This window comes from Cyprinus carpio, chromosome A23 (genome assembly GCF_018340385.1).
Source record: "Cyprinus carpio isolate SPL01 chromosome A23, ASM1834038v1, whole genome shotgun sequence".
Lineage (NCBI taxonomy): Eukaryota > Metazoa > Chordata > Actinopteri > Cypriniformes > Cyprinidae > Cyprinus > Cyprinus carpio.
In genome coordinates, this window is record NC_056594.1 from 2,797,592 (window position 1) to 2,824,544 (window position 26,953).

General features: G+C 36.1%; 2 protein-coding genes across 7 annotated transcripts; one reads left to right on the plus strand and one right to left on the minus strand.

The window, feature by feature from the left end:
- Positions 1 to 293: 293 nt before the first annotated feature.
- Positions 294 to 12,003, minus strand: LOC109107595 (fibronectin type III domain-containing protein 7). 6 transcript variants are annotated; one of them, XM_042712600.1, is made up of 15 exons: positions 11,830 to 12,003; positions 11,179 to 11,242; positions 10,218 to 10,224; positions 9,811 to 10,074; positions 9,236 to 9,496; positions 7,647 to 7,904; positions 6,954 to 7,205; positions 5,509 to 5,763; positions 4,999 to 5,256; positions 4,627 to 4,890; positions 3,928 to 4,182; positions 2,511 to 2,771; positions 2,109 to 2,138; positions 1,898 to 1,950; positions 294 to 387 (listed from the first exon to the last, which is right to left on the minus strand). In XM_042712600.1, the coding sequence occupies exons 2-14, from the start codon at positions 11,209 to 11,211 to the stop codon at positions 1,928 to 1,930; spliced, it is 2,421 nt and encodes an 806-aa protein (XP_042568534.1). In that variant the 5' UTR covers positions 11,212 to 11,242; positions 11,830 to 12,003; the 3' UTR covers positions 294 to 387; positions 1,898 to 1,927. The 6 variants fall into 6 exon arrangements, with proteins under 6 accessions (XP_042568534.1, XP_042568532.1, XP_042568530.1 ...); XM_042712598.1 differs by having other exon boundaries at positions 10,191 to 10,224; XM_042712596.1 differs by lacking the exon at positions 11,830 to 12,003 and having other exon boundaries at positions 10,191 to 10,717.
- On the plus strand, positions 11,992 to 26,422 carry LOC109107594 (syntaxin-binding protein 3-like). The gene is made up of 19 exons (XM_042712601.1): positions 11,992 to 12,131; positions 13,118 to 13,167; positions 15,321 to 15,402; positions 15,640 to 15,716; positions 15,799 to 15,871; positions 15,964 to 16,064; positions 16,223 to 16,368; positions 16,474 to 16,561; positions 17,495 to 17,619; positions 17,738 to 17,836; positions 19,184 to 19,250; positions 19,356 to 19,421; positions 19,581 to 19,661; positions 19,766 to 19,901; positions 20,018 to 20,124; positions 20,461 to 20,562; positions 22,892 to 22,977; positions 25,253 to 25,401; positions 25,538 to 26,422. Exons 1-19 carry the CDS (start codon positions 12,086 to 12,088, stop codon positions 25,633 to 25,635), a joined length of 1,779 nt encoding a protein of 592 aa, XP_042568535.1. The 5' UTR covers positions 11,992 to 12,085; the 3' UTR covers positions 25,636 to 26,422.
- The last annotated feature ends 531 nt before the right edge of the window (positions 26,423 to 26,953 follow it).

Sequence of the window (26,953 nt, forward strand, 5' to 3'; positions counted from 1 at the left end):
TGAAAATCCCTGAGATAACATTAGGGATCCCTGAAATTAAGTTAAAATAATAATATTGATTCATTGTTTGTAGAATTGAATGGATTGTGTGTTGATCACATACTGTAAGAAAATGACAAATTCCTCAGAAAAATTCTGCCATTAATCATATTACATGATTGACATAAATTACATTACATCTTTAAAGCAATTTAAATATATAAACATAAGTGATTGGACAGTGTTGAATCCTGAATAATTACATTATTCAGGTAATTATAATCAAATGACTTTAGAAGCCAGTGCAGACAGTAAATGATTTAGTTGTAAAGCATTCATTTTCTTTCCTGGTTTGGGGACTTTTTTTTTTTTTTTTTGAAGGATCCAGTTGTCCAATGTTACCAGAAGCTGTACAAGAGAAAACAATAAGTCAGAGTTATTTAAAACACTGGAACTGACTGTATAAATGTAGCTGAAAGCCAGTTATTGTTTCAGTAGTATGGTCATGGGTTATCTTTGTGTATCCTATTCTTCTTGCAATTCAAAATGGCGACACAGCTGAAAGTTTTGTTTAATATGTACCCTCTACTGTACAGATAAGAATTTGCCAAAAATGTACCTTTTTTATATTAAAAACAAATAAGCAATCCCAGCCCAGATGAGAATAAGTTACACAAAAATAACATAACGCATTACTTTCCATAAAAAGTAACTAAGTAATGCAATTAGTGACTTTTTAAGGGAGTAACACAATATTGTAATGCATTACTTTTAAAAATAACTTTCCCCAACAATAGTGACTTTTTATCCCTTACTTTTCTTTTTTTTTTTTTTTTGCAGTTACAATTTTACTTATTACAATTTGGACTTTTCTTCCCCATAACTGCAAGTTTATATCTCGCAATTCTGAGGGGGATAAGTGACAAAAAAAAAAAAAAAAAAAAATTCAATTCCCATTCCTATTCTTTTGTTAAATTAAAGTAATTCAATAATACAAGTAATTTTTCTTAAAAAGTATGGTTTTATACTCTAATTAAATTAAGAATATCTTCTCTTGTGTTTAACAAAAGATGAAAACTCATTGTCCATTAGTCTTTTACCCAGTTTCAACAGAATCCTAATTTGCAGATGTGATGTGACACTGACAAGAGAAGTGTATTATAATAGGCTTTACTGCAGATTGGTCTGTAAAAGCACTGGCAGTCCTGGGCTCAGAGAGGGAGGACTTTCTCTGTTGTGTGTAATGAATAGGGCTGTGCAATATATCAGAATTGTTGAAATAACGCAGTTGTACATATCGCAATATGCATATCACTACAGCTTGCCATATTTGGGGTCACTAACAAAAGACAAAGAGAAAATCACTCATTGTTCTTGCCTGAGTAACTTTTGTAGCTTTAATAAGAATTAGTGCATATTTAATTCATAGAGTGAAGACTAAGCAGTTTTATTTTTCCCTTTTATTATTCAGTTCCTAAACTGATGTTAATTTGATTACACTGATATAAAAATTACATTTTTATGCAATTCTAGAATAAAACACTACTGTTCACTTTTTAGAAGTTGTTGTAGGGGTGCTTTCTTACAAAAAGTGAAACATGTACGCAAGTTCTATCAGAATCAGCTTTATTTACCAAGTGTGCGCAAACACACAATGAATTTGTTGTGGTTTTACAGGAGCTCTTGGTACATACATATAAATTAACATACAAATATGACACGGGACAGTTCCAGAAGTGCATAGAACTGACTCAGTAACAGCTGAGTAAAACTGTGTCATCTAAGCATGTGGCACTTTAGGCTTCTATCTTATCGCATATTGAATATTGCATTATTTAATGAGTTATCGCATATCACATTTTTCTTCAATATCGCACAGCCCTAGTAATGAAGACACATGTGTTTGTACTGGCCGTACCTCAGTGTTTGAAGGACATCCATCCCATCATTATCTTTTTCCTTGATAGAGTACTGAGAGTAAAGAAAAGCTTCAATTAAAGAGTGTCAAATATTTTCATTTCAAGTAACAGAGCATTATGATACTACATATGGACATTTTTGCCTTATTTTTTATCTGACTTGAGCACTTCATTCAGTTCAGATTGAAATGTAGATGTTCTCAATCTTACCGAGTCCAACATTGCTGCCCACACATGTGACTGAAAGACACAAATCATGCATTTTTATATTAATTTCAGTTATTTAAAGTTCAATCACAACAGATATTATCAACTACAGTGGCCCAAAAAGTATTTGGACCTATGCAGCACTTACAAAAAGTTTGAATGTCAGTGCTTTATACAAAATAGCAAAGGAAGTGGCGTACTTGTTTCAAAGAAAAATAAACAATAATTTCACAAAAAAAAAAAAAATGTTGAGTTTAAAATGATAAAACAACAGATTTAAAAGATGACAAAAAGTATGTTCATATCTGCTTTTACACCTGTGTGAACTTTTGATTTGTTTGGGGATGCCATTTGGTTTGATATTTTATCTCAATCATTTTTGACTTCTGTACTGAACTTCATTACCTGAATACAGCCTGCTGTTACAGAACTGGACCTTGCTTCCGTCTGGTTTCAGTGGGGCGACGACCACTGTGTAGACCTGACCGCACACGATCTCTGACACTGTGCATGTGTAGATGCCGGGCTCTGGGCTGCACGCGTGAGTCTTGCTGCTTCCGGTGACTTCTGCTGTGTATTGGGAGAGGGCACTGCTGGACCTCCAGCGCACAATCAGCGTGTTATTGCTTCCTCTATAGAGACGGATGCCTGAGGGACAGCAGTCACCTTGAAAGAGACGACAGCGCTTGATGAAACTCCACACTTACATGTTGTGATAAGATTGAACAGGTGGCATTATTGCTGTAATCTTTATACATGTAAGCTGGCATTTTTTACTGGCAAAATTTTATAAATACATATCTATTTGGCTGTTGGCTAACATGATTTCTCCCCAGTTGTGAGGCCCAAAAGAGTCATTTCAGAGGCAGAGCAAGTTATTACATTTTACACTTTACACAGGTTATGTACACTTGAATGGAGAATTGTATGCAGTATACTTTTATCATGAAAAGGCTAAACGTTGATTTCATGTTGACTCCAGAAGTAATGCTGCCTTCATGTGCTATTGGAATTCAAAAGTCAGAAATTGGACATGAATGGCCTCTAAAGTCATATTTATAGCTGGGGAAACTCAATACTTTAATATCCAAGTTTCTGAGTTAGACAGGCATTGAGCTTTAAATATGGCAGTAGAGAACCATTTCTGCAGTGTAAATTTTCTATGTCATTTCCACAAAATGTATATTGCCTTCTCTTGCCATTACAGTTATGTATATTTAGAGAGAGAGAGAGAGAACATAATTTATTTGACCAGAATTCTGACATTAATTCTGAATTCTGATCATCAAGCACGTTTATATGAAAGTTTATATGGTTGCCATTCAATGGAATGCTACATTTTATATGATGTTTGCTAAATATCTTCTATACATTTTGGCTTTAATAAGATTTTACCAGCGAGTAGCCATGACTCCTGTTCTTGGAATCACTTGAATGCAACAAACTCATAATTACGGAAGGAAAGTAGGAAATTTCCAATAGCACACGAAGGCAACTTTAAAAATCACTCAAAAAAAATTATGGAAGCAGTGCAATTTTTATATTATTGCCGTCTGATTAAACTCACATATCTTTGCTTTTGAGAATTTGGACTTTTTGAGTATTTTGAGAATTTTTTAATTTTGACCATAAACGTAACAGTTGATTTTAAAAGATGTGTGACATAATTCTGTATACCGTATGGTGCTAAAGGTGACTAATCACGTTATTTTGTATTACATTTTGTAAGATTTTTTATAAAAAAGTATTTTCTTGCTCTTGAATCATGCGTTTTTGGACATACATTTCACTGGACTGTGACACTATGTATATGAGGACGTACTGGCAGAGAATCCGTGATAGGTGCACTCCGCCTTGTGCCCGGTGCGACTGATGGCTTCCAGTGAGACCGTATAGTTATTGCCACAAGTGATGCATCCCATCACACATTCTGTTTCCATAGTGTGACACTGCGCATGGCCGCGTGGTGAAGACAGAGAGGCAATGTAGGTCTGGGCGCCGATAGCGGGCGACCAGGTCACATTTGTCATAGCCTGGGTCACATGGCTCACCGTGAGATTGTCTGGACAGCAAGGTGCTGAAAAAACAAAACAAATAAATTATAATTGTAAACTTTCAAAGTAAAAAGATGTACAGGTTGTGTTTCAAAACCCAAGACAGCATTCTAATTGAAATGGTAACTCACAAGTGACCAGGAAGTACACAAGAGTCTCACACTTGATTTCAGTAGTTTTCTGTTAGCATGTTGCTAAGCTAATGCCACCATGAGCTTAAACAAACAGGATATTCTGTACAAATATTGGGTGAAATAACCAATTTTTAATTTTATTGAAGTGTTTTATTGATACTTTTTTGATTAAATGTTTTTATAATCTTAAAACATTTCTCTTTCTCTTGTTTCGATCATCTTAAATGTATTTTAGCTGCCTATGTGGGTTGTCTTTCTCTTTTCTTTTTGACCCACATGGCTTCCTGACTGTTTGAATCACCATGTTTGTTTAAATCACCATTTAAACCTAACCTGTTTCCAGGGGAATGGTGAAACTGGGAATGCTCTCTCCAGCTGAAGTTGATGCGATGGTACTGACTTCATAGACGGACCCACAGGGCAGGTTGGACACCAGACAGGAGGTGCCGTTTGAGTGACAGACGTGTATGTCACCCACTGAGCCAATCACACTGACGGTGTAGTTGGCAGCTGTGTTATCAGAAGTCCAGCTAACCAGCACACTAGAACTGGATGTGTTAATCTGGCTCACACCGGTGATCACTGGCATGCATGGAGCTATTCAGAAAAAAAAGAAAATGAGAGAGTGTGTGTACAGTATACATGCGAAACATACACATCATCTGTATGTTGGATGTATGTTCCACTTTGTGTGTATGATTATACCTGTTTCATGCGTTTGTGGACTGCAGGTGAGGTTGCAGCCACTTATGTCGTTGCAAGGTATGACGACTACACTGTACAAACTGTTGCAATTGAGGTCAGAGAGGGCACACCTGGGCGCCGTGTCATTACACAGAATCACTTCATTTGCATCCACAGCACGGGTCTCATACAGATCTGCACCACGCACGGGAGACCACTCCATCATCAGTGTCTCCCAAGAAGCTGCAGAAACCGTTGTGAGTGCTGGACAGCAAGGCACTGGGGGATAACAGGTTGAGATAAATAAGTTTTAAAAGCAGCTACTGGTATTAGGGAGGAGGTCATTCCAGAGAGAATTGGGCAAATAAGCCAGTGAGTGCAACATGAATCAATATTTTTGCCTGGTTTCTTGGAAGAAAGGTACTGTACATTTTAAATGTAGCATATAGATTGCCTATGACCTCAGAGATAGAATACATGGACAAAAAGCCACAAAACTCCAAATAATTTTACGGGATCTTTAAAACTCACAGGTGGTGTGGTTGAGCAGAGGTCCTGGGGGACTGGGTCCAGCATGGTTGTGTGCAAACACACTCATGATGTAAGAGTATCCGCACTGGCAGTTAAACTGACAGTATAGCTTGGTCGAGTTGCACATCCCCTCGATGCCATCGTCACTTTTAATAAATGTGGTGTAGTACTCTGCTTGAGGGACAGCGCTCCACTTCACAGAACAGTTGCCAGGCACCAATTCCTCCACCCAGATGGGCTGTGGGGGACAAGGGACTGACAAACAACAGATTAGGCAGTAAGAGAGACTGTAAAATGCAAGATTCACAGTGAAAATAGCTTAAATTTCATTCTGTTGTTCACGCAAAGCTATTGATTCTTCAGAAGACTTGCAATATACTGTAGCTCTTCAGACCTATGTACAGAACTGTTTGTAAATTACATTGTTTATGAATGGCTAACCTCTTGTGAATGCATGTGAATTGAGTAATAACCTGTGCCAAGTTGTTGAATATTGAGTAGGCATCTTTGATATGCAGTGCCCGTCCTCCCTATACAGTATGTAAAGTACACAGGGCCCCCGCAATGCAAGGTGGATGGGGCCCCCAAACCACCCCTTGCTCCCAAAGATGATTTAATGACCAGGGCTGTGCAACTAATAGAATTTTAGTTTAGTTTTTTATTTTGGCTTCAGTATTTATAAAAACACGATGCCGCATTCCATTCCTTTCCTTTAAAGCTCTGTGCTGTTGCCCTTTCTACAGTACGTAACATCCAAATCAGTCAAATCATGTAAGATGACTGTCATAATATACATTCTCCTGCTGGACTATTTTGGTGTTTTGGTGAACGCAAAAGTTTTGCTTAGGGCCCCAGAAGTCCATGACTGGCACTGTTGATATGTAGCGTAATAATGGTCTGTCGATGAAGTAATTGTTGTCATATAACTGTGACAGTTATTGAATGTCCTGCTTTCGGTGGACTGAGAAGGGAGCTTTGTGTTGTTAACATTTTGGTATGTCTACATCAGAAGTGTCCAAACCTGTTCCTGGAGATTCCTGCAAATTTTAGCTGCAAACCTAATTAAACTCATCTGAACCAGCTAATTCAGGTCTTTGAAAATTCAAAGCAAGTGTGTTGGAGCTAAACTCTGCAGGACGTTGTCCCTCCAGGAGCAGGATTGGACAGCCTTGGTCTACATAGTAAACGTGTGTCTAGTCCCGCTCCTGGAGGCCTGCTATCCAGCAGAGTGGTTTTAGCCCTGATTAAACCAGCTAATCAAGGTCTTTAGGATCATTATAAACTTCCAGGAAGTTGTGTTGGAGTTAAACTCTACAAGAAATTGGCCCTCCAGGAGAAGAATTGGACACCCTTGACATAGTACATCAAACTGAGCAAGAGCGTTGTGTTATCTGTGATATGACCTTTTAATGGCAAACTAATTTATGTGTGAATTGTTTACTCACATGAAATAATCTGTACTGGGTAAGAGGGGGCACTGTTTCCGGCCTGGTTGATAGCGATCACTGTGACAGTGTTTGTCTCTCCACAGCTCAGAGGAACCAGGATGCAGGAGTTACTAGATGATGAGCAGTTCTGTCCGGTCAAGCTCATGGCAACATACTGCTCTGCACCCTTAGATGGGCCCCATGACACCACAATACCAGCATCAGGGGTGCTTGTCACCACCAGCTCAATGGACTGAGGAGTGGGAGAACCTGTGGAGACACACACACAAATGTGTCAGCATTTGCAGATTTTTAGCATTGAACATTTCCTAAACTCTGCGTTGTCTGTTCCTGCTGCTGCAGGGCCACTATCCTGCACAGTGTAGCTTCAAGCATAATGAAACACATCGGAGCCAGGTAATCAAGGCCTTGGACTCTACTGGAAACTTTCATTCAGGTGTGTTAGAACAGGTTGAAGCTAAACTCTGCAACATGTCCGCACTCCAAGGAGCAGAATTGGACAGCTCTGCCCAACATGCTGTACTTGGTGTGCATGCATTGTTGGCTGTTCTTTTATTGACCCCTTCCTTTTCCTTAAGTGTTAATTACAGGTATGACAAAAACATAAAAGTTTAAATGTGTATCAAGTACAGCAGTTTCAGTCTACTTAAGTATTAAGTAAACTCTATATTTTCATCTCTATTGTCTTACGTGTGATCTGGCAAACTGTGAAGTCATCTCCGGGAATGTTGTCAGGACTCCAGGCATTTCCTTTAATACAGTATTTGGTTCCTGCTTCCAGGTCTGGAAGGTGAACCTGAGTTTCGGTGGTGTTGAGGGGACTTCGGCTGTATGAGCCTTCCTTGATGATGCTGAGACTGTAGAGGACAGCGTGATTCACTGGCTCCCACTTCACCAGGATGCTGCTGTTGCTGGGAGAGCTGGTGTTGAACAGAGGAGCAGAAAGGACTGGGGTCCAACAGAAGAGAAAAGATAATAGTGAGAGATCATGTGCGTTGTGACCCAAGGTATTGAAGACTTCAGTTTTTTCTGAAGGTTGAATACCAAGCTAAGTGATCTAATTCTGATCCTATATTTATTTAGTGATATGGATATGAGGGACAGTTAACGGGTGTCACATGGCTTTACGTAATGAGAGCAGTACCTTTTCCTTTCCTTTCCTTTCCTTTCCTGAATGTCCTGCCTTTTCCTGTGCTCTACCATCCTTTCCTTTCCTTTCCTTTCCTTTCATTTTCTTTCCTTTCCTTTCCTTTCCTTTCATTTTCCTATCATTTTTTCCTTTTCTTTTCTTTTCCTGCCCAATCTTATCCTATCCTATCCTATCTTCTCTTTTTTTCACTTTCCATCCCTTCATTTCCTGTCCTGGCATTTCCTATTCATCCCTCTCTCATTAATTTCTTTTAATTTTCTTCCATTACTTTCTGTTCCCTTCCATTCCCTGTCCTTTCCTGTTTTGCCATGTCCTTTCTGTCCTCTATAATTCCCTTCCATTCCCTTTAGGTCCCTTCTGCTCTCTTTCATCACTTTCAGTGCCTTTTTCTCTTCAGTCAGGTCCATTTCTTGTTCTGTCCTGCCCTTCCCCTGGAATGTCCTGTCTGTCCCTCTCCTGTTCTTTACTGATACCTTTCCTTGACAGTTTCGTTTGGCAACTGGATTCTTTTCACTAAACCCTAGGCATTGGTTCTACTCTTACCACTTCCGGGTGTGTCATAATTGGACAGTTCTCAGATTGCTTAAGTTGTTTGAAGAAAACACCCCATTGTTCTGTTTTGGATCATATGCATGACGTAAATCTGTGGATATTTGTTATAAGATTTCATATCGAGGCTATTCTGAGAATCAAGGTCCCTTCCCTTATTATTTCCTTGGTGACCGTCTCAGGTGGAAAACGTGCTACCTGAACAATGACACAAAACTGCTGAAGGCCCTGAGGTGAAGACACAGAATACATTTTCTGTGCCCAGTCCCTTGAGGAGGGCAGCCCTTTTGTCATAATTCAGCTTCTCATATTTTGCCAACAGAGCAAACCCGGATATTGTTACTTAGGGATAAATGCATGTGAAACCTATTTCATTGAAAATGCGAACACAAGCAAAGCATGCTGCTAAAAATCAAGCCCATGAGATCAGCCATGTAGCTTATCCTGATCTTTCTCAATGAGAGGATAAGGTTACAGCACTGGGTGAGGGTTAGAGAATAGCCAACTCTGTCCCTTCATGAATGGATCATTTCTTTGGCCTCTAGGTCAAAGAGGGTGGAGAGAGACTAGAAGAATGTACCTGTCTTAGCCTCCACGGGGAGGGAAGGCTGGCTTCTGCCTGCGCTGTTGACGGACATGACACTGAGAATGTAGTCTGTGTATGGCTGTAGGTTGGTGACAGTCCCCGGAGAGCCAGGTACTGGGATCTCTGAGAAGAATGATCCATCATCTGTCTCAGTGCGCAGGATGTAGGAAGTGGCACCGGAGACCGTAGGGAATTCCACAGTGATGCTCTGGCTTTCTTTAGAGGAGGCCATCACAATGGTGGGCACATCAGGAGCTGAACATAAGATAAGACATTTTACAGTTCCATTCATTTCAAGCATCATCAATTTACTGCCGTTAACACTGGGAGCCTAATCGATTAAAAAATGTTAAACTGCAACAAAAGTCAATTTAACAAACAAGACACTAAGCCTGAAATAGGACTAAAAAGGTCAGGAATTCTATTTGGAAATCCTAGAATTATCACGGAATTTAAATACTGTAATTCCCTGCCATAGAAAAGTAATTGAAATGTCTTTCAATTCTGAAAACACTTTCTAGATCCCATCACTACTCTTTAGCAAGCCATGTGTAGATTTCAGTACACACCAGTCAATCCATCCACAGTAGCATCTGTCAGCATGTTCATGTTGCTGCCCAGGGCCTCGACACGAAAGGTGTACGCAGTGTTGGGATTCAGAGAATTGACGGAGCCCATAATAGTGTTTTGTCCAAAGCTGGCAAAGACCACAGGGACTTGAGAGTTTCTGAGAGAAGCTGTTACTCTGTAGGACAATGCACCTTCATATTTGCTCCAGCGCAATACTGTGCTCTTTGATGTCACCGTAAAAACACTCACGGTCATTGTGCTGCCTGAAAGACAAAAAAACTTAGCTGTCTGAGGTACTTATTAATGCTGGTTAAATATAATACAAATTACAACCAAGAACAGCATATTTGTGAGTATGAATTTGAATTTAAACAGATACTGTGAATTTGATCCAGATGAGCAGTACCTGATGCCTGTAAATGAAACAATTCACAAAGACTTTTATTAGATTGTAAACATTCGTATAATTTGCACATTTTTTTTTTTTTAATTCCGAATCGTTTTCATAACTGCATTGCATTTCAAAAGGAAAGTATGAGTGCATGACAGAATCATAGAAAATGATTATTTTATTTTAAAGTAGTATCGTTTCCCTTATTGCCACATCGTTCTTTGCTGCATGTTATGGCGTACATAATTTCTAAATAAAGGGAAATAAAAAGTGAATCAATAAAATGTGACATAACTCTACCTGTGAGACTATTCCAAGCAAAAGCAGCAGCCCCTTGATTCCTCCATGGCTTGCCATCTGTTTTCTCTGTTTGAATCCTGATTTCTCTTTTTAAATCTAAACTCTGCAATCTCTTCTGTTTCTTGTGTTTAGGCTGACTATACGGAGATTTTCTTAAAGGCATCTCAGATACATTAACCTAACCCTGCCTCCTCAGAAGAGCTGGCCAATAAGAGCTGGGGATGAGAATGAGCTGGCCAATCAGAAGTGAAGATGACATGCATTAAAAAGGTGTAACAGAAGACTGTGGGATGCTCTATAGCCTGCACAGTCTAATGTAAATAATTTAGTTTATACACATTTGTGTAGTTAGTTTTAGTACTGATTAGGTAAAAAAAATAAATAAATCTAAAGTGTTACACAGGTATGCTGTCCCTGCAATCATTTCTTTGAAAAAAATAATTAAAAGGAGACATCTCACCACAATTATCTTTTTGTAATTTTAAGGTGGTAATGATTAAACATTTATTTTGTATGTATAATTATACTAAATAATTCTGGTTCCAGACACACACATATATATATATATATATATATATATATATATATATATATATATATATATATATATATATATATATATATATATATTTACATTTTTTACTGTGTATTGAGGGTTTCCATTGTGAAAACTTACCCCATATAGTCTGAAGAAAGTGTGTTTGGTCATTCTTCATTTGTGGTTGTATTGTCCTACTAATCTGCAACAGTTGAAAAAAAAAAAAAAAAAAAAAAAAAAAATCAATATCAATGATTCAGAAAATGTTTAGATACTTGTATTTTGTAGAAAACAATTTGTGCACTGTTAAAAAATAAAAACATATTAAAAAGTATTTGAGTTTGATGCAATTAATGGAATTGCAAAAATGTAAAATTTTTAACATAATTAAAGTGCTTATATAATGAATATCGATTTTATTCAACATGTACAATTTAATTAAATCGATTAAAAACGTATTATTTTATTAAAAGTTTATTATATTTTAAGAAAAAGTTGTGTCCCCAACTTTGTGGTGTTACACCAATGGATGTTGCCTCTTTAAAAGGAAAATTATTTATGTTTACTTTTGTGTGTAAAGGTCATTGCAGATGATGGCTGTTCCGAGGAGTTAATTTTCAGAAATGTTGCTAAATTATATAATTTTGATTATGTATCACACTTTATTGGTGTTACGCTGATAACTTGCAGATTTAACATATTTGAATCTATATTTTGATGAATATTCGTACTATATAAGCTTTTAACATATGCGCTTGTACAGAAATGGACTTCCAAAAATAAACTCACTCCTAAAGTGTGATAACTAAAAAAGGTCCAAAACAGTGCATTCACAAAACCAGATATAATACGAATTAGTTTTTAAATATAATTTAAATATAAACTAAAAAATCCATCAAAATAAACTATTTAAACAAACTATGGTTGAAGCTAATAAATCTGCGCATTAGTTCCGTCAAAACTGTCCAGACGTGAACGCTCGTGCGCGCGCACTCTCACTCCTCCCACATGACGGGGGCGCGCATTTGTTTCGACTCAACTCAAGATGGCAACTGGAGCTGAGCACGGCTTGAAAAGAATAGTTTGGCAAAGTAAGTCCATGCAGTATTCAGGTGATTTTCGGCACACTTCTTGCATGCACAGCTTCATGCTTCGTCATTTATAAGAATTCAACTCCGAGGAAGAGCTGTCAGAAGTTTAAAGAGATGAGTTGATGCTGGGTTTGCACGGAGGAGTCACGGTCGTTTGTTTAAGCGTTTGTTTTGGTGTTTAATAAGGAAACACTGTGGGTCGTGTTCCGTTTTTTGCGCCATGTTTGTCTCATTAAATGTCTTTCATGTGCCACTGAGTCACTGTTTCTGTTAGCCAGTCCGGTTCAGTCTCACTACAGAGTGCTCACTTTGACAACTCTGCACTGGCTGCTTCCGTTTTAAGAGTTGACGCGGACGCGGACGCGGTGTGTTTGATGATGTCATAATGGAACTTCAGTTCTCCCGCGCCCTTGTGTTACATTCTGTGAAGTTTATCAATGACTTCCGGTCGGCTGTGCTGAGGACTGCCATTTATGTTCACAACATTTGATGAAGACTAGCCATAACATACACAAAGTGATTTTGCAATGTTAAATATGTGGATTCAAAGGTAATTATAAACTGATGATACCTGTGTATGTGTGCTATTCAAAGTATTATAAATGATTAGGCTGCACTTTCACATATCTATATTGCAGGGGGTCCTCGGCAGATTTCCAAGGCTGTGAAATGGCTCAAATTATTTTAACGATATTATTTTTTAAATAATGTAACTTAATCAAAATATGAAAACTTCCACAGATCAAGATCTACATGTAAATTAACATTTATTAAATTTACCAACGAGTATTTTCCACGCACACGCATACATACATATTCATTTATAAGCAGTTTTTTTTACATGTCTGTGCATTCTTCAAGCAGAACAAACTCAAAACAGGAAGTACAGCTTTTTGGAAATTTTTCTTGATTTTCAGTTCCATGGTGCATCAGCAAAACTGATTCACACTGCTATAACTAACAGATTCCTTTGTGTGGCGTCACAGGAATCAAGGACACGCTCATTGCCGACTGCAGAAAGTCAGAAGTATGGAAGGTAAGTTTGAATGATTTCTTTTTCTTTTTCCCCCTGACGCTTTCCATTTATATTTTGCAAATTTGTGGCCTTTAAGTCTCCCACTGAGCTGATGAAGTATTGGCGCCGGCTGTAACCCTCTGCTGTATACTAAACACAGAAGCTGGCCGACCTGATCAGAGCAGGTCACCTACAGGACATTTTCCTTACTATATACTAAACAAAAATCATACTGTTTTTGGTAACCTGGTAATAATATATTACCAGAGTATTATAACAACAAACTCTGCAAACTTGACAAATTTAACATACTTTTGAAAATCCAGCAGTTAGTTGATCTTGATAACACGGCGGCTTGCTTCTTCCATGAGGGGGGTTTGGCGTCACCGTATCTTTGTTTCCAGGCGGAACGTTAAAGAATGTGCTAAACACGTATCTTAGAAATCCTGTGGAATTCAACCAATCAGATGACGACTTTGTAGCTCCTGAAGTGTTTCCAGTTTTGTGTGCTGTATGCATCAGACGTTCAGCCAGCGGTCCGTGGGCACAATGATGTCTGAGGCTGAGATCGCTGCTCACACTGTATGTTTGTTTTTGCATGCGACCAGCAAGGAAACCTATCTCATCACATTCATTTCAGATGAATGCAAGCCAAACTCTACTAAAGCATCACTGATTTTGCTGTGCCATTGTAGATTCAGTAGTGGCACGGATATTTATTTATTTATTTTTTAACTTTGAATGAAATTAAAACTCACAAACTAGTTTAAAATGCATGTTATAGATCCATTTGTCTTTTTTTGACCTCCTAAATGCCCCTAAAATTTCATCTGCTTCCAATTTTTGAGAGTGCAATGCCCACATCTCAACATCCTGTGAACAACCGATACACAAAACCAAGTCCTGCCCAACAAGTTACGTCACAATATAGAAGAACAGATCTGTCACTACTTTAGCTTCATCATGACTTTAACGGAACGTTGTGAAAAACGATGTTCAGTTTATTTAATGATTTTCTTTTCCAGTTATGGTTATGTGTGTACAGTAGACATGTGACGGTGTCAGATTTTCATGTTGTGATTAATTGCTAATGCTTGTATCACGGTTTACGGCATTATCACAGTATTGAAATTTAGTTGCAAAAAAGTGATGTCATAATAAAGTATAACCGGTTTAATATCTTTTTTCTTATAACAAAAAGATACTGAACATTTAAATACAATAAAGCAATACACAAAAAAAAAAAATGGATAAAGTAAATAATTTCACACGGGTTAAAGTGCAAAAGAATTATAAAGACCAATAGGTAGCACTTTACATCTCGTTAGTTAACCTTAGTTAATGGATTAATATTAACAATGAGCAATAGCTCAGTTAAGTTATTAGAAGTTATTAATCTTTGTTAAAAAATACAACTGTTAGTTCATTTTAGCTCACGTTCATTAAATAACACAGTAGCTATGTTGTTTTAAACAACATGTTATTTATTATTGAAATAAACTAAGATTAATGAATGCTTAGGAGATTTTTTTCATTGGCAGTTTGTTTTACAAATAAATTAACTAATACTAAGGTTGGAAAGTTATGTGTATTATAAACTAAATAGTAACACAATAAGGTCTCATTGGTACATTACCATTAATTAACAACACATTTGTTTTACAGTATTTATTCATGTTTGTTAATGTTCGCTAATAAAATGAAAGGTCAATTAAATAATCGTAGTAATGCATTATGTAAATTTACGTAATGTATTAGGGAATATGTAAATAAAAATTTTGTAGGATTAATCAATGTTTTTTATTATAGGTACATGTATTTTTAATGCAGATAACTGAAGTTAATAAGTGGAATCTTATTGTAAAGTGTCTTACACTATTTTAAGGTGACATTCTGTTACAGTGTATTTAAGTAAATAAGTAATATTAATGAATTTATACTTACCCGAGGGCTTGGTTTAGGGTTAGTTGTTTGTAATAATGCATGATTTACTTTTATTACTATATTAAGTATGTGTAACAAGGGTACAGCAAAAAAAAGGTTGCTGACTTAACTACTCCGTAATCATACTGAGTGACACTTTGGACAGGGATTTGGTATAATAAAGGGTATTTTGATTTGAAAGGGCAAGTGAGGATTGAAAATCAGTTAGTAATATAATTAATGATTCACAGATCCTCATTCTGGACCAGTTCACCACGCGCCTCCTCTCCTCCTGCTGCAAAATGTCCAATCTCATGTCGGAGGGCATCACAAGTAAGTAAAAGAAGAGATGTTGCTCCAGTTTCTGTTGAACATCGTCTGTGTTAGACGGAAACCCAGCTGTCTGCCAGTTCAGTGTTTGAACTGCATTGTCTAGTGAGAGTTGGACGCTCTTCCTTCCTGTGTTTTCACGAAAACGTCCTTTTCGTTTCCTCCATATCGAGTAAAAGAATGCACATGTGCTGAACGGGGAGTTATTGTCATAATGTGTAACCTCTCGTTTGTTCACAGTTGTGGAGGACCTACACAAAAACAGAGAGCCGGTTCCAGAGATGAAGGCCATCTATTTCATGAGACCCACTGCCGAGGTCAGAGCTCAGAAGACACAAATAATAAACATAATATCTCTTACTCTTACCTGCTTGTGACTCGGATGTTTTATATTTGCAGTGTATTGATAAATTTATTGATGACTTCAAACCGAAACCCAAATACAAAGCTGCGTTTGTCTTCTTCACTGACTGTGAGTTGATCGTCCCAAAGAAACAAACTGATTACGTGTTTTTTTCAGCAAGAGTGACTTTTTTTATTACTTTTATATCAAAATGGCCACAGACTGTCCTGATGATCTCTTCGACAAGATGAAGAAGAACTGTGCCAAGCACATTAAAGTGTGTAAAGAGATCAACATCTCGTTTCTGCCGCTGGAAGCACAGGTGAGTGTGTCTGGAGATGCATTTAGCCTGTTATGGCTGAGAGTTGTGTTGTTAATGAGTGTGTGTGTGTGTGTGTGTGTGTGTGTGTGTGTGTGTGTGTGTGTGTGTGTGTGTGTGTGTGTGTGTGTGTGTGTGTGTTGTATGGGTGGCCTGTGCAGGTGTTCACCTGTGAAAACACAGAGGCCTTCAAGAGCCTCTACAGCCCGAACAGTAAGGACAGAGATCAGACGCTGGAGACGATAGCGAATCAGATCGTAACTCTCTGCGCCACGCTGGACGAGTATCCTGGAGTCAGATACAAGAAGTACAGTCAGCCCGCTCTTCCTCACTTCACATGTGCTCAAATTACACCTGATGCTTGAATGATATTTAATCTAGGTTTCGCTAATGAATTCTCTCTTCAATGCAGGGATTCGGCAAATGGAAACAAGTTGGCTGAACTCGTGGATAATAAACTGGCACGTCATTATGAGTTGGATGATAATTCGAAGAAAAAGGTGAGAGCTGTCGAGTGTTAACAACAACCTCACATGACAGCGTGTCTGATTGATATGACTGGATTTAGAGCTAGACAATACAGCTTTATAATGTTACAAAAGATTTCTGTTTTAAATAAATGCTGTTTATTTGAACTTTCTATTCATCAAAGAATCTTATATAAAAATTCCACAAAGAATTTAAGCCGGACCACTGTGTTTTCAACATTGATAATAATCAGAAATGTTTTTTGAGCAGTGAATCAGTATATCAGAATGATTTCTGAAGATCATGAAACACTGAAGACTTGAGTAATGATGCTGAAAATACAGCTTTACATCACAGGAATAAATTAAATTTTACAATATGTTCAAATAGAAAACACTGATTTTAAATTGTAATAATATATCCATAATATTTCTGTTTTTGCTGTATTTTGGATCAGATAAATGTAGCCTTGGTGAGCAGAAGAAACTTTAAACATTTAAAAAAAAAAAAATCTTATTGACCCCAACTTTTGAAGGGTTGTATATTTCAATGTTTTGACAATATTGGTATGAATGTATTTATTTGCAATGGCTAAGCAGCTATGTCTGTTTGGTTGAAGTGAAAGTCTAAGTAAATTCAAATATTCAAAGCAAGAAGTAAAATACAGTACAATACATGGGAATAACAAAAGAAATGGGCTTGTTCCACACCACTTGTTCAGTGCCTTCAGTTCCGTGAAGATTTTTAAGGATTGATGACAGTTAATACGTCAGAATTCGGAATCCATTTCATTGGATAAGGCAGTTCTAAATAACTGATTCTTGAAAATTCATGGAATTTTTTTTATTTTGTTTTTATTTTTTTACCTATAATGTTTGTAATCTTGTTCTTTTCCTGATGTGGTCTTATAAGGGATATTTCTGATTGCAAAAACTGCCTCTTCATTGCTTTCCTTTCATATTCAGGGAAAAACACCAGCTCTGCTTCTGATTGTCGATCGTGCGCTGGACCCTGTTAGTCCTGTTCTTCACGAGCTCACCTACCAGGCCATGGCTTATGACCTCATACCAATAAAGGACAACACCTATGAGTATGACACCGCAACTTAATTCAGCCAGATCCCTTGATTTCTGTTTACTTGAACAGACATCCTTGCTCTTATTTTGGTTCTCCTGTGTATTGGTGTTTTTCTGTGTGTCTTCTCTTAGGTACAAGTTAAAGGATGGCTCTAAGAAAGAAGCTTTACTGAATGAAGAGGATGAATTATGGGTCAAATTACGTCACATGCACATTGCTGAGGTCACTGGGTGAGTAGAATTACTTGTTCATGTGAGTTTAATCTCCTTCGGGTGGTCAGTTTTCTTTAAATTGGGATGTTTGTGTCAGTACTTTTCTGTATTCAGAAGTTTGGGGTTGTAAGATTTTATGTTTTTGAAAGAGGTCTCTTCTGCTCACAAAGGCTGCATGTATTTGATCAAAAATACAGTAAAAACTAATATTGTGAACAGGGCTGGGCAAATTGGCAAAAAAAAAAAAAAAAAAAATCAGTTGATATCGATAATTATCATGAAAAATCTAAAATCTTTATTTCTTTCAAGTTTAAAGGCAGATTTTTGCACCTAAGTGATAGAAACCACACCATTAATTGTGGTTTTAAACGACTCTTTAATGGTCAGAACATGACAAACTAATGAGTGATATTTTTTTAAATCATGAAACAGGTTTGAATTGACTGACTTTGTTGACACACATTTTCAGCACAGTTTGCAGTACAGGCTGCAATATTAATATATAAAGAAAAAAATATATATCTTAGAAATACACGTTTGGCAGTAGATTGAGTTGACCCTAGTAGTAGCTTGAGTTAGGAAGCAGATGTAAATTTATGTTCATTATCAAAAACAGAAACGTCTATAAAAATTGTAACTAACGACTTTATTTTTATATGGTGAAATTTAATTATTCTAACTGTTTGAGTTTTATTAAATGAACCACACATACAACATGTAATACATGTCTGCATTACAAATATAATAAATTTGATATGAATATCCAACATCTCTGCCACAATACCATGGTGCTGTTAGTGTTAGTACAGTAAATCCATGTATAATGCACAGATAAATGCTCAGTGTGGCAAATCCTTCAGAAATCACTCTAATATGCTGATTTGCTGCTCAAAAAACATTTCTGACTGAATTGAATACTATTTGAAAACAGTTTTACTTCTTCATATTTTGAGAAACCGTGATATAATTTTTATTTCTGGATTTTTTGATAATTAGAAAGTTCAGAAGAACAGCATGTATTTGAAATGTAAATCTTTTTATAACATTAGAAATGTTATTTACTGTCTCTCTGAGCAAGTTAATGCATCCTTGATGAATAATTTCTTTCAACAACAAAAAAAAAAAAATCACACTAACCCCAAACTCCTTTCTCCTCCTAGGAGCTGGTTGCAGTGCATTATGGGATTGGTTTATCCTTAAAAGATAAATGTATTGTAGCTTTGGTATTTGCCAAATGGGGATTTATTCGCAACAAACTTCTATATTCTGTAAAACAAGCAGATGTGACGTTAGGCATAAAACCTATGATCCTCATAAATATCCTTGTTGATGTAACCAGCACTATTGTATTTATTTATTCCAAAGGCAAATCCCCAAACTGGTGAAGGAAATCTCTGCCAGCAGAGATGAGAAGAAACAGGCTGATGGCAAGGTACAGTATGTGTTTACAATTAATTAGACCTCCAAACAAAAACAGCAGTGTCCAGTTGCAGATTTCCTCATGTGAGTATGTCATGGATGCCCCTGTCATTGGCAGATCACAATCGGAGGACTATCACAGGTCATGAAGAAGATGCCAGGCTTCCGCAAGCAGGTGACTCAGGTAATCGAGCCGCCTCGCATGTCCTGTAAGAGTGTGAGATCACTTGACACGTGTGACTGTGAAAGATCACTTTGAGTCTGCGTATACGCTCAGTAGTGATGCTCGAGGCTGCCTAAAATACTCACTTGCAGTTTAATGTTTTCCATTTCTCTCCCTCAGAAAACTGTCCACATAAGTTTAGCCGAGGATCTGATGAATCATTACCAGAAGAATGTGGAAAAACTCTGCAAAGCCGAACAGGTAAAGCTTAGTGATGCGTCGAGGGAAAAGGACTGTCCAGTCTTCTGTCCAGAGTGTGTCTCACGCGGGCTTTCTGTGTGTCTGGTTTTGTGCTTTGTATGTAGGATCTGGCTGTAGGTGCTGATGCTGACGGACAGAAGGTCAAGGACCCCATGAGGACGTTACTTCCTGTGCTGTTACACCCACATGACACCACTGATAAGATCCGGGCCGTCCTACTCTACATCTTCAGTCTAAACGGTGGATATTTTTCTTTTCTTGTCATGTAGAGATTGGGAAACATCTTAACTGTCCAGCTTAGTGTGTTTTCCTGCTGGATGAGTGCAGCTGAATGTGTGTTTGTGTGTGATGAGCAGGAACGACAGCGGAGAACCTGAATAAACTGATTCAGCATGTGAAAATCGAGGAAGAGAGCGGGTATATCCTGAACTGGAAACATCTGGGAGTTCCCATCCTCTCCACGGTGAGTCAGTATAACTGTTGATATTGCATAATTCACTCATACTGGTGACTTATTATTTGGTTTGGATGCATTCTGAATTGCAGTTTTATAGCTAGGAGTGTATTTGGGAATAGGGGAGTGCTGCAGGGTATTACAGTACCAAAGTTTTAGTATGCATACAAACCAAATTTCATGACACTCAGTGGCCTTTTCTAAACCACAGCAAAAGCTAATCTTATTGTTGATCCTGGCGTGTTGATTTTTTACAGTTGTGACTGGATGCAATACAACTGCAATTTTACAGGGATTTATTTTGGCTGATATTAATTTTTTCACCTCCATCTCTCCTCATAACAGCCGAGCATGTTCTCATTTCGTAAACCATCTCGGAGAGACCGGTCAGACCAGGAGACATACAACGTGTCTCGCTGGACACCCGTCATTAAAGACATAATGGAGGTGAGGGACACGTCAGTCACCAACAGTCACGTGTTACAGAGCAAACTATCTAAAGCACAGATAGACAAACATATGCAGGGCTCAACAGTGAAGTTTTTTTTTCTGCTTTAAATGATTACTTTTTTGTCCATTACTGTTTTTTCTGTGTACACTAAAATTCAAAAGTTTTTTTTTTGGGAGAGGTAAGATTATATATATATATATATATATATATATATGTATATATGAAAGAAGTCTCTTTTGCTCACCAAAGATGCATTTGTTTAATCCAAAAAAAAAACAGCAATATTGTGAAATATAATTATTACAATTTAAAAGACTGTTCTATTTGAATATGTTTTCAAATGTAATTTATTCCAGAGATGTTAAGCTGAATTTTTAGCAGCTGTTACTCCAGTCATCAGTTTCAGTTCTGATCAAAGAGTATGAAATAAAAATAAAAACATACTGAGCCCAAAACCTTTTGAATAGTAGTATATTTTATATATCAATTCTTTGCATTTCTTTTGACAAGACACAACCAAGTTGTATACACAAGTTGCCATACTAAACTGACTCATGGGCATTTATTGAAGGGTGAAGAAGCACCAAAATGTGAAGCACCAACTTGACTCTAAAATTTATATTTGTGGTCCGTCCAATTTTTAATGTTATGAGACAGTGATTTTTATCAGGACAAACTTTTAAGGACTTATTAATAATTTTAAAAACTTTTACGTAGGGCATGCTCTTCAATTGCACGCACAAATGCGGCAGTGCACTGTACAAAATTTCATATTAAAGAAGTTTAACTACGAGCATGCAATGTTGTAGTTATGTCATCAGTTTATTCATGAAGTTACCAAAAAAATTATTAAAGCTGCCTTAAAACTGTGCATGTAAGTATTTGTATTTGTATATATGAGTCACATCGTGTTCAGCAGCAGCAGCAGCTCTTAAAGTAATAGCAGCCAAAACCTCATAATCAGCAGCTGTTATGTCTGTTCATCAAAGAACAAAAGAAAGAGGGGAAATCAAATCGCGATTAATTAGTTGATTTATTTATTTCTTTTTTTTATAGATTTTAATTGTATTTATGATATTAGGTTGTTGAATTTTTAATTTGTATAATAGCCATTGAAGCTGATATGGCTATACATTTAAATACAACCAACCAATCTTTTTCTGACAACAGTATTTTGACAACAAATTGAAATTTCAATGAGTTAAAAAAATATAGATCTATACTGTAACTATAAGTTTATATATTGGAAAACAAAATATTTAACTTTGCAAGACATAAAAATGGATGTACAAGGAACAATGAATTTAAAACTATCCCCAAAAGGCAAGTAACTGTCCTGACACGCTCTCACACTGTCCTCGGCTCGCAGTCTTTCCTGATATATAATACAGCAGGATATGAGCTATGATATAAGCCCATTGCACATATGTATTGTTCAGGGCTAAGGCCACTGACATTATATTCCAGGTTACGACTGACAGATCAAATGTCATCCTTCCAGAAAACATAAAAAGACAATGTCTTATTTTCATGTCAGCTATTAATAGCACTGGTAAAAGCCACTGGGTTAGACAGTCATGTGTTAATTTCCAGAGAGTAGTTTCTTCTTCCAGTGAAAGAAACATTGAGTTGCACAAGTTCTGTCAGGCAGGTTGACCGCAGCCACTATGAGAATAGCATTAATCTGAGTTTCTCGTGTACACGTCTGTAGCAGTAATTTTATTCCATGAACTTCAATAATGGCCCTTATAGAACAGTAGATTGTTTTTGTTGCTGTAGCTTTGTCTTCTATACGTAAATAACCTCAGTTATGAGATAAAGTTGCGGAATACTTACATATACATATACTTCCATATGTGACTATATTACATATGTGGTCATATGTAAATCATAACTGTGAAATGAAAATTCTCTCATGATTAGCTCACCTTCATGTCGCTCCAAATCTCTATGGCTTTCTTTCTTCTGCGAAATACAAATGAAGATATTTCTAATGAAATGTGAGATTTCTGTCCCTCCATTTAAAACTCCATTCCAACATAATTTTTAAGCTTCAAATAATATATAATGACATCGTAAAATTAATTAATATGAATCGAGTGGTATAATTCATGTCTTCTGAGGAGGCACAGTCACTTTGAATGGATTTAACAGACAAATATTAACTAAATTAATGTTTCATTCATTAGTTAGAAGAGTTAATAAAGATGACTCTTGTATATTGATAAATCAGCTTGTCAGTTAAACCTGTGTGTGTGTGTGTGTGTGTGTGTGTGTGTGTGTGTGTGTGTGTGTGTGTGTGTGTGTGTGTGTGTTTAATGGTAGGATGCAGTGGAGAACAAACTGGATGTCAAAGACTGGCCGTATCAGTCTGAATGTCCGTCTGCGTGGAACGGCTCACGTGCTGTAAGGTAGGGCAGTTCACGACAAGTCTCTTCCATAACACATGAATTAGTTTCATTTCCTTTAAGATAGACCCTTTAAAGCAATATTGTACATTCAGTACAACAGCATATGTGACATACTTTCATGGCAGCTCATCAGTTTAAAACAATAAATCCCAAATGTTTCATTATAATTGTTGAGTGTAAAGCTGTAGTCAATGTCTTTTTCTTCATTCCTCTGGCTGTCAGAGTGGTGAGGTAAGACTGAAGATCAGCCCTTTGGGTTTTTGGCTGCTTTTTCTGTGTGCACATACAGTATTACACGTTTAATTTCTTTGTTTCTTTATTTCAAGTGTCAAAAGTTTGGAAACATTACTATTTTTAATGTTTTTGAAAGAAGTCTCTTCTGCTCATCAAGCCTGCATTTATTTGATCAAAAAAAAAAAAAAAAAAAAAAAAACAGTAATATTGTGAAATATTATTCCAACTTAAAATAATAGTTTTCTATTTGAATATACTTTAAAAAAAATAATTTATTCCTGTGATGCAAAGCTGAATTTTCAGCATCATTACTCCAGCCTTCAGTGTCACATGTAACATCCAGTCTATCACATGATCATTTAGAAATCATTCTAATATTCTGATTTATTATGAGTGTTTGAAACAGTTCTGCTGTCTAATATATTTGATGAATAAAAGGTTAAAAAGAACTGCATTTATTAAAAAAAATATATATATATTTCTAATAATATATATTCTAATAATATATTTTCTTTACTGTCACTTTTTATCAATTTAACACATCCTTGCTGAATAAAAGTATTGATTTTATTTAAAAAAATAAAATAAAATTACTGACCCCAAATTACTGACCAGTAGTGTATATTGTTATTACAAAATATTTATATTTTAAAAACATAGCTTCTTTTTTTTTTTTTTTTTTTTTACTTTTTATTCATCAAAGTGTCCTAAAAATTTTTTTATGTTCTGAAAAAAATATTAAGCAGCAGAACTGTTTCCAACTTTGATAATGAATCATCATATTAGAATGATTTCTAAAGGATCATGTGATAATGATCCTAAAAATTCAGCTTTGCATCACAGAAATAAATGATAATTTAAAGTATAATACATTTAACAACAATTATTTTAAATTGTAATAATATATCACAATATTACATTGTTTTTCTGTATTTTTGATCAAATAAATGCAGGCTTGATGAGCAGAAGAAACTTCTTTCAAAAACATTAAAAATAGTAATGTTTCCAAACTTTTGACCTGTACTGTTTGTATTTATATATTTATTTTTTATTTTTGATTAAAATACAAGCACACACACACACACACACACACACACACACTTTTGCTTATTTTTTTTTTAGAAAGTGATTTTTTTTTTGTTTGTGTGTGTGTGTGAATGAATGAATGTATGAATGAATGATTGAATGAATTGGGCCTGTCTAAAGTTTAAAGGCTTCTCATTTCCCACTGATGTTCAAATTGCATGATGTAATAGATCATACAGTACTGTTCGAAGGTTTGGGGTCAGACAGATAGATAGATAGATAGATAGATAGATAGATACTTTTATTGAGGGCATATCGAATTGATCAGAAGTGACCGAAAGACATTTAGAATTATATAAAAGATTTATATTTCAAATAAATGCTGATTTAATCATTTGAATTCATTTATTTATATTATTTAGCCAATATAAGATTTTTTACCAAATTTATACCAGGCTTATGTAATGCTCTGTAATGTAATTATTCGTATTTGGTTTTTTTTTTTCAGATGCAGCGATTGTTTCCAAGTATTAATCGCAAACCAGTTTTTTTTAAATTGGTTTTAAATAATTACAAATATATTAACCATTAACCAATAAAATGTTTATTTTATTTTAATTTTATTATTGTGAAATAAATTAATATTCTTTTTTTATATATAAAATATATATTTAATTAATTTCATTTAATTTGAGCAAGTCAGTAAATTAGAATGATTTCTGAAGGATCATTTGAAACTGAAGACTGGAGTAATGATGCTGAAAATTCAGCTTTGATCACAGGAATAAATTACATCTTAAAATATATTGACATAGAAAACAGCTATCCTAAATTGTAATAGTATTTCACAATCTATATATATTTAATTATTATTATTATTATTATTATTATTATTTTTTTTTTTTTTTTTTTTTTATTTTTTTTATGAAGCTGTGTTTTCAAGCAAAACCTATCTCAAGTTTTGGCGCATGTGATTTAACGTGTCCTTACATGGATTGGGTCTGTTTTCTGACAGTGCACGGCAGAAGCACAAGGGCAGTTCTCCAGATGATCTCAGGAGCGGCTCGCGGCTCATCGTCTTTGTTCTGGGTGGGGTCAGTTACTCAGAAATGCGCTGTGCTTATGAAGTCACACATGCTAATAAATCCTGTGAGGTCATCATTGGTAAGAGTCCATACAAGTGTACAGCATGTTACTAAGCTTACAGTATGATTCAGTAAACCTGAAAAGAGGATTAAAATGCTGCATGTGTTTTGAAAAACACCCAGATTCAAACAAATGTCTTTTGAATTCTCTGTAGGCTCGACGCACATCCTCACTCCACGTGGTCTGCTGGAGGACATTTATAACTTGGGCAAACAACCCATGGAGAGCTTTAACATCGAGGACAAACCCTGAGCAGCCCTGCCCTGCCATTTCCTCCTCAGGACAGAAGGGAACAGATCTCATCTGCTTGTCACCTCACAGCATTCACTTATCACAAAGAAATAAACCAATGTTGTACATAGAACATTTTGAGGTCGTTTCATGTCTAAAGTCTCAGTTGTGCTCAGTTTAGGTTATATGAAACAGTAACTCTTCACAGTTAGGCTTTTTAAATTGTGTTAAACAACTTTATAAAATACCGAAAATTATAACATCATCCATTGATATGCATTATGATTAGAGACATATGTAACACCCAATTTATTTGATGACCCTTTAATACAATAGAAGGACTTTTAAAAAGAGATCAGCTCGTGACCAGAGCTTTACAAACTGGGGCCTTTTTTTTTTTTTTTTCTCCCAGTGATAGCGAAATGCTTGCACTGGGTTTTCAGTAACACTTCTTTTTTTTTTTTTTTTTTTTTTTAATTTTATCTTACACACTAACTGAAGTTATTTGTACATCCACCTGACCGTCAATTTGAAAAGATGTTTTCATGTTTTGATTATGCGTTTGTGAATTAGGTTGATGTGTACATATGTACTGCATGCTTTTGTGCTGCTTGGGTGTTTTGCTTGTATAAAACATTTACTGATGAACAAACGAGGGATTAAACCGATTTAATGCATACTTATTGAACAACAGACATACCTGAATGACGTGGTTCAATTCTTATGTTTGGTTTGCAATGTTTGTATAATGTTTGTAATGTGGTCCGTCTAATGTCAACTGTACTTCTTCATAAAAATATTGTCTCTATGTATGATTTCATGGAATTTGTCCTGTTGACAGTGAATCCTGTTGTGTATATACATTTTTTTTAAGTAAATGCAAGAGGGGATTTTTATGCAGGCACGCTACAAGCATTTTGTTGACATCCGGTGAGCTTTTTTGACAAATTTAGACAAGAAATTCCTGCTTCAGTTAAAAAAAAATAATAAAAACAGACTGCACAGAGGTAACAAGATAGTCTTATTTTTTTCAGAATGCGCCTCATAGGAGAAGAGGAGAGGACGCTTGACTGAGTGCACATAAAAGGTCTCTGATTACTGCAGATTTGTGGTCTCAGGTCAGAACAATAACCCTCTCAGAGGACCTGATAATACTGAGTAATCTAATCTTATCAAATTTGTCCTATTTTGTGATTCATATTAGGCAGGAAAATGTGGATGTGCGTGTTAGGCATCTGTGTAAATGTATACGAAAGCTTGTATACATTTACACAACTCTATCTGACAGAAAACTGATACAACCTTTTCAGTGGGAACAAATAGATTACACTAGAAAATG

Coding starts and splice junctions, on each gene's coding strand:
- LOC109107595 (XM_042712596.1), bottom strand. CDS start 10,287: ATGTGCAAATTATACGAATGTTTACAATCTAATAAAAGTCTTTGTGAA. Junction 10,075..10,190: donor TCATCTGGATCAAATTCACA/GTATCTGTTTAA, acceptor TTTGTCTTTCAG/GCAGCACAATGACCGTGAGT. Junction 4,183..4,626: donor CACCATTCCCCTGGAAACAG/GTTAGGTTTAAA, acceptor TTGTTTTTTCAG/CACCTTGCTGTCCAGACAAT.
- LOC109107594 (XM_042712601.1), top strand. CDS start 12,086: ATGGCAACTGGAGCTGAGCACGGCTTGAAAAGAATAGTTTGGCAAA. Junction 15,717..15,798: donor TCATGAGACCCACTGCCGAG/GTCAGAGCTCAG, acceptor TTATATTTGCAG/TGTATTGATAAATTTATTGA. Junction 17,837..19,183: donor CACATTGCTGAGGTCACTGG/GTGAGTAGAATT, acceptor TTTATTCCAAAG/GCAAATCCCCAAACTGGTGA.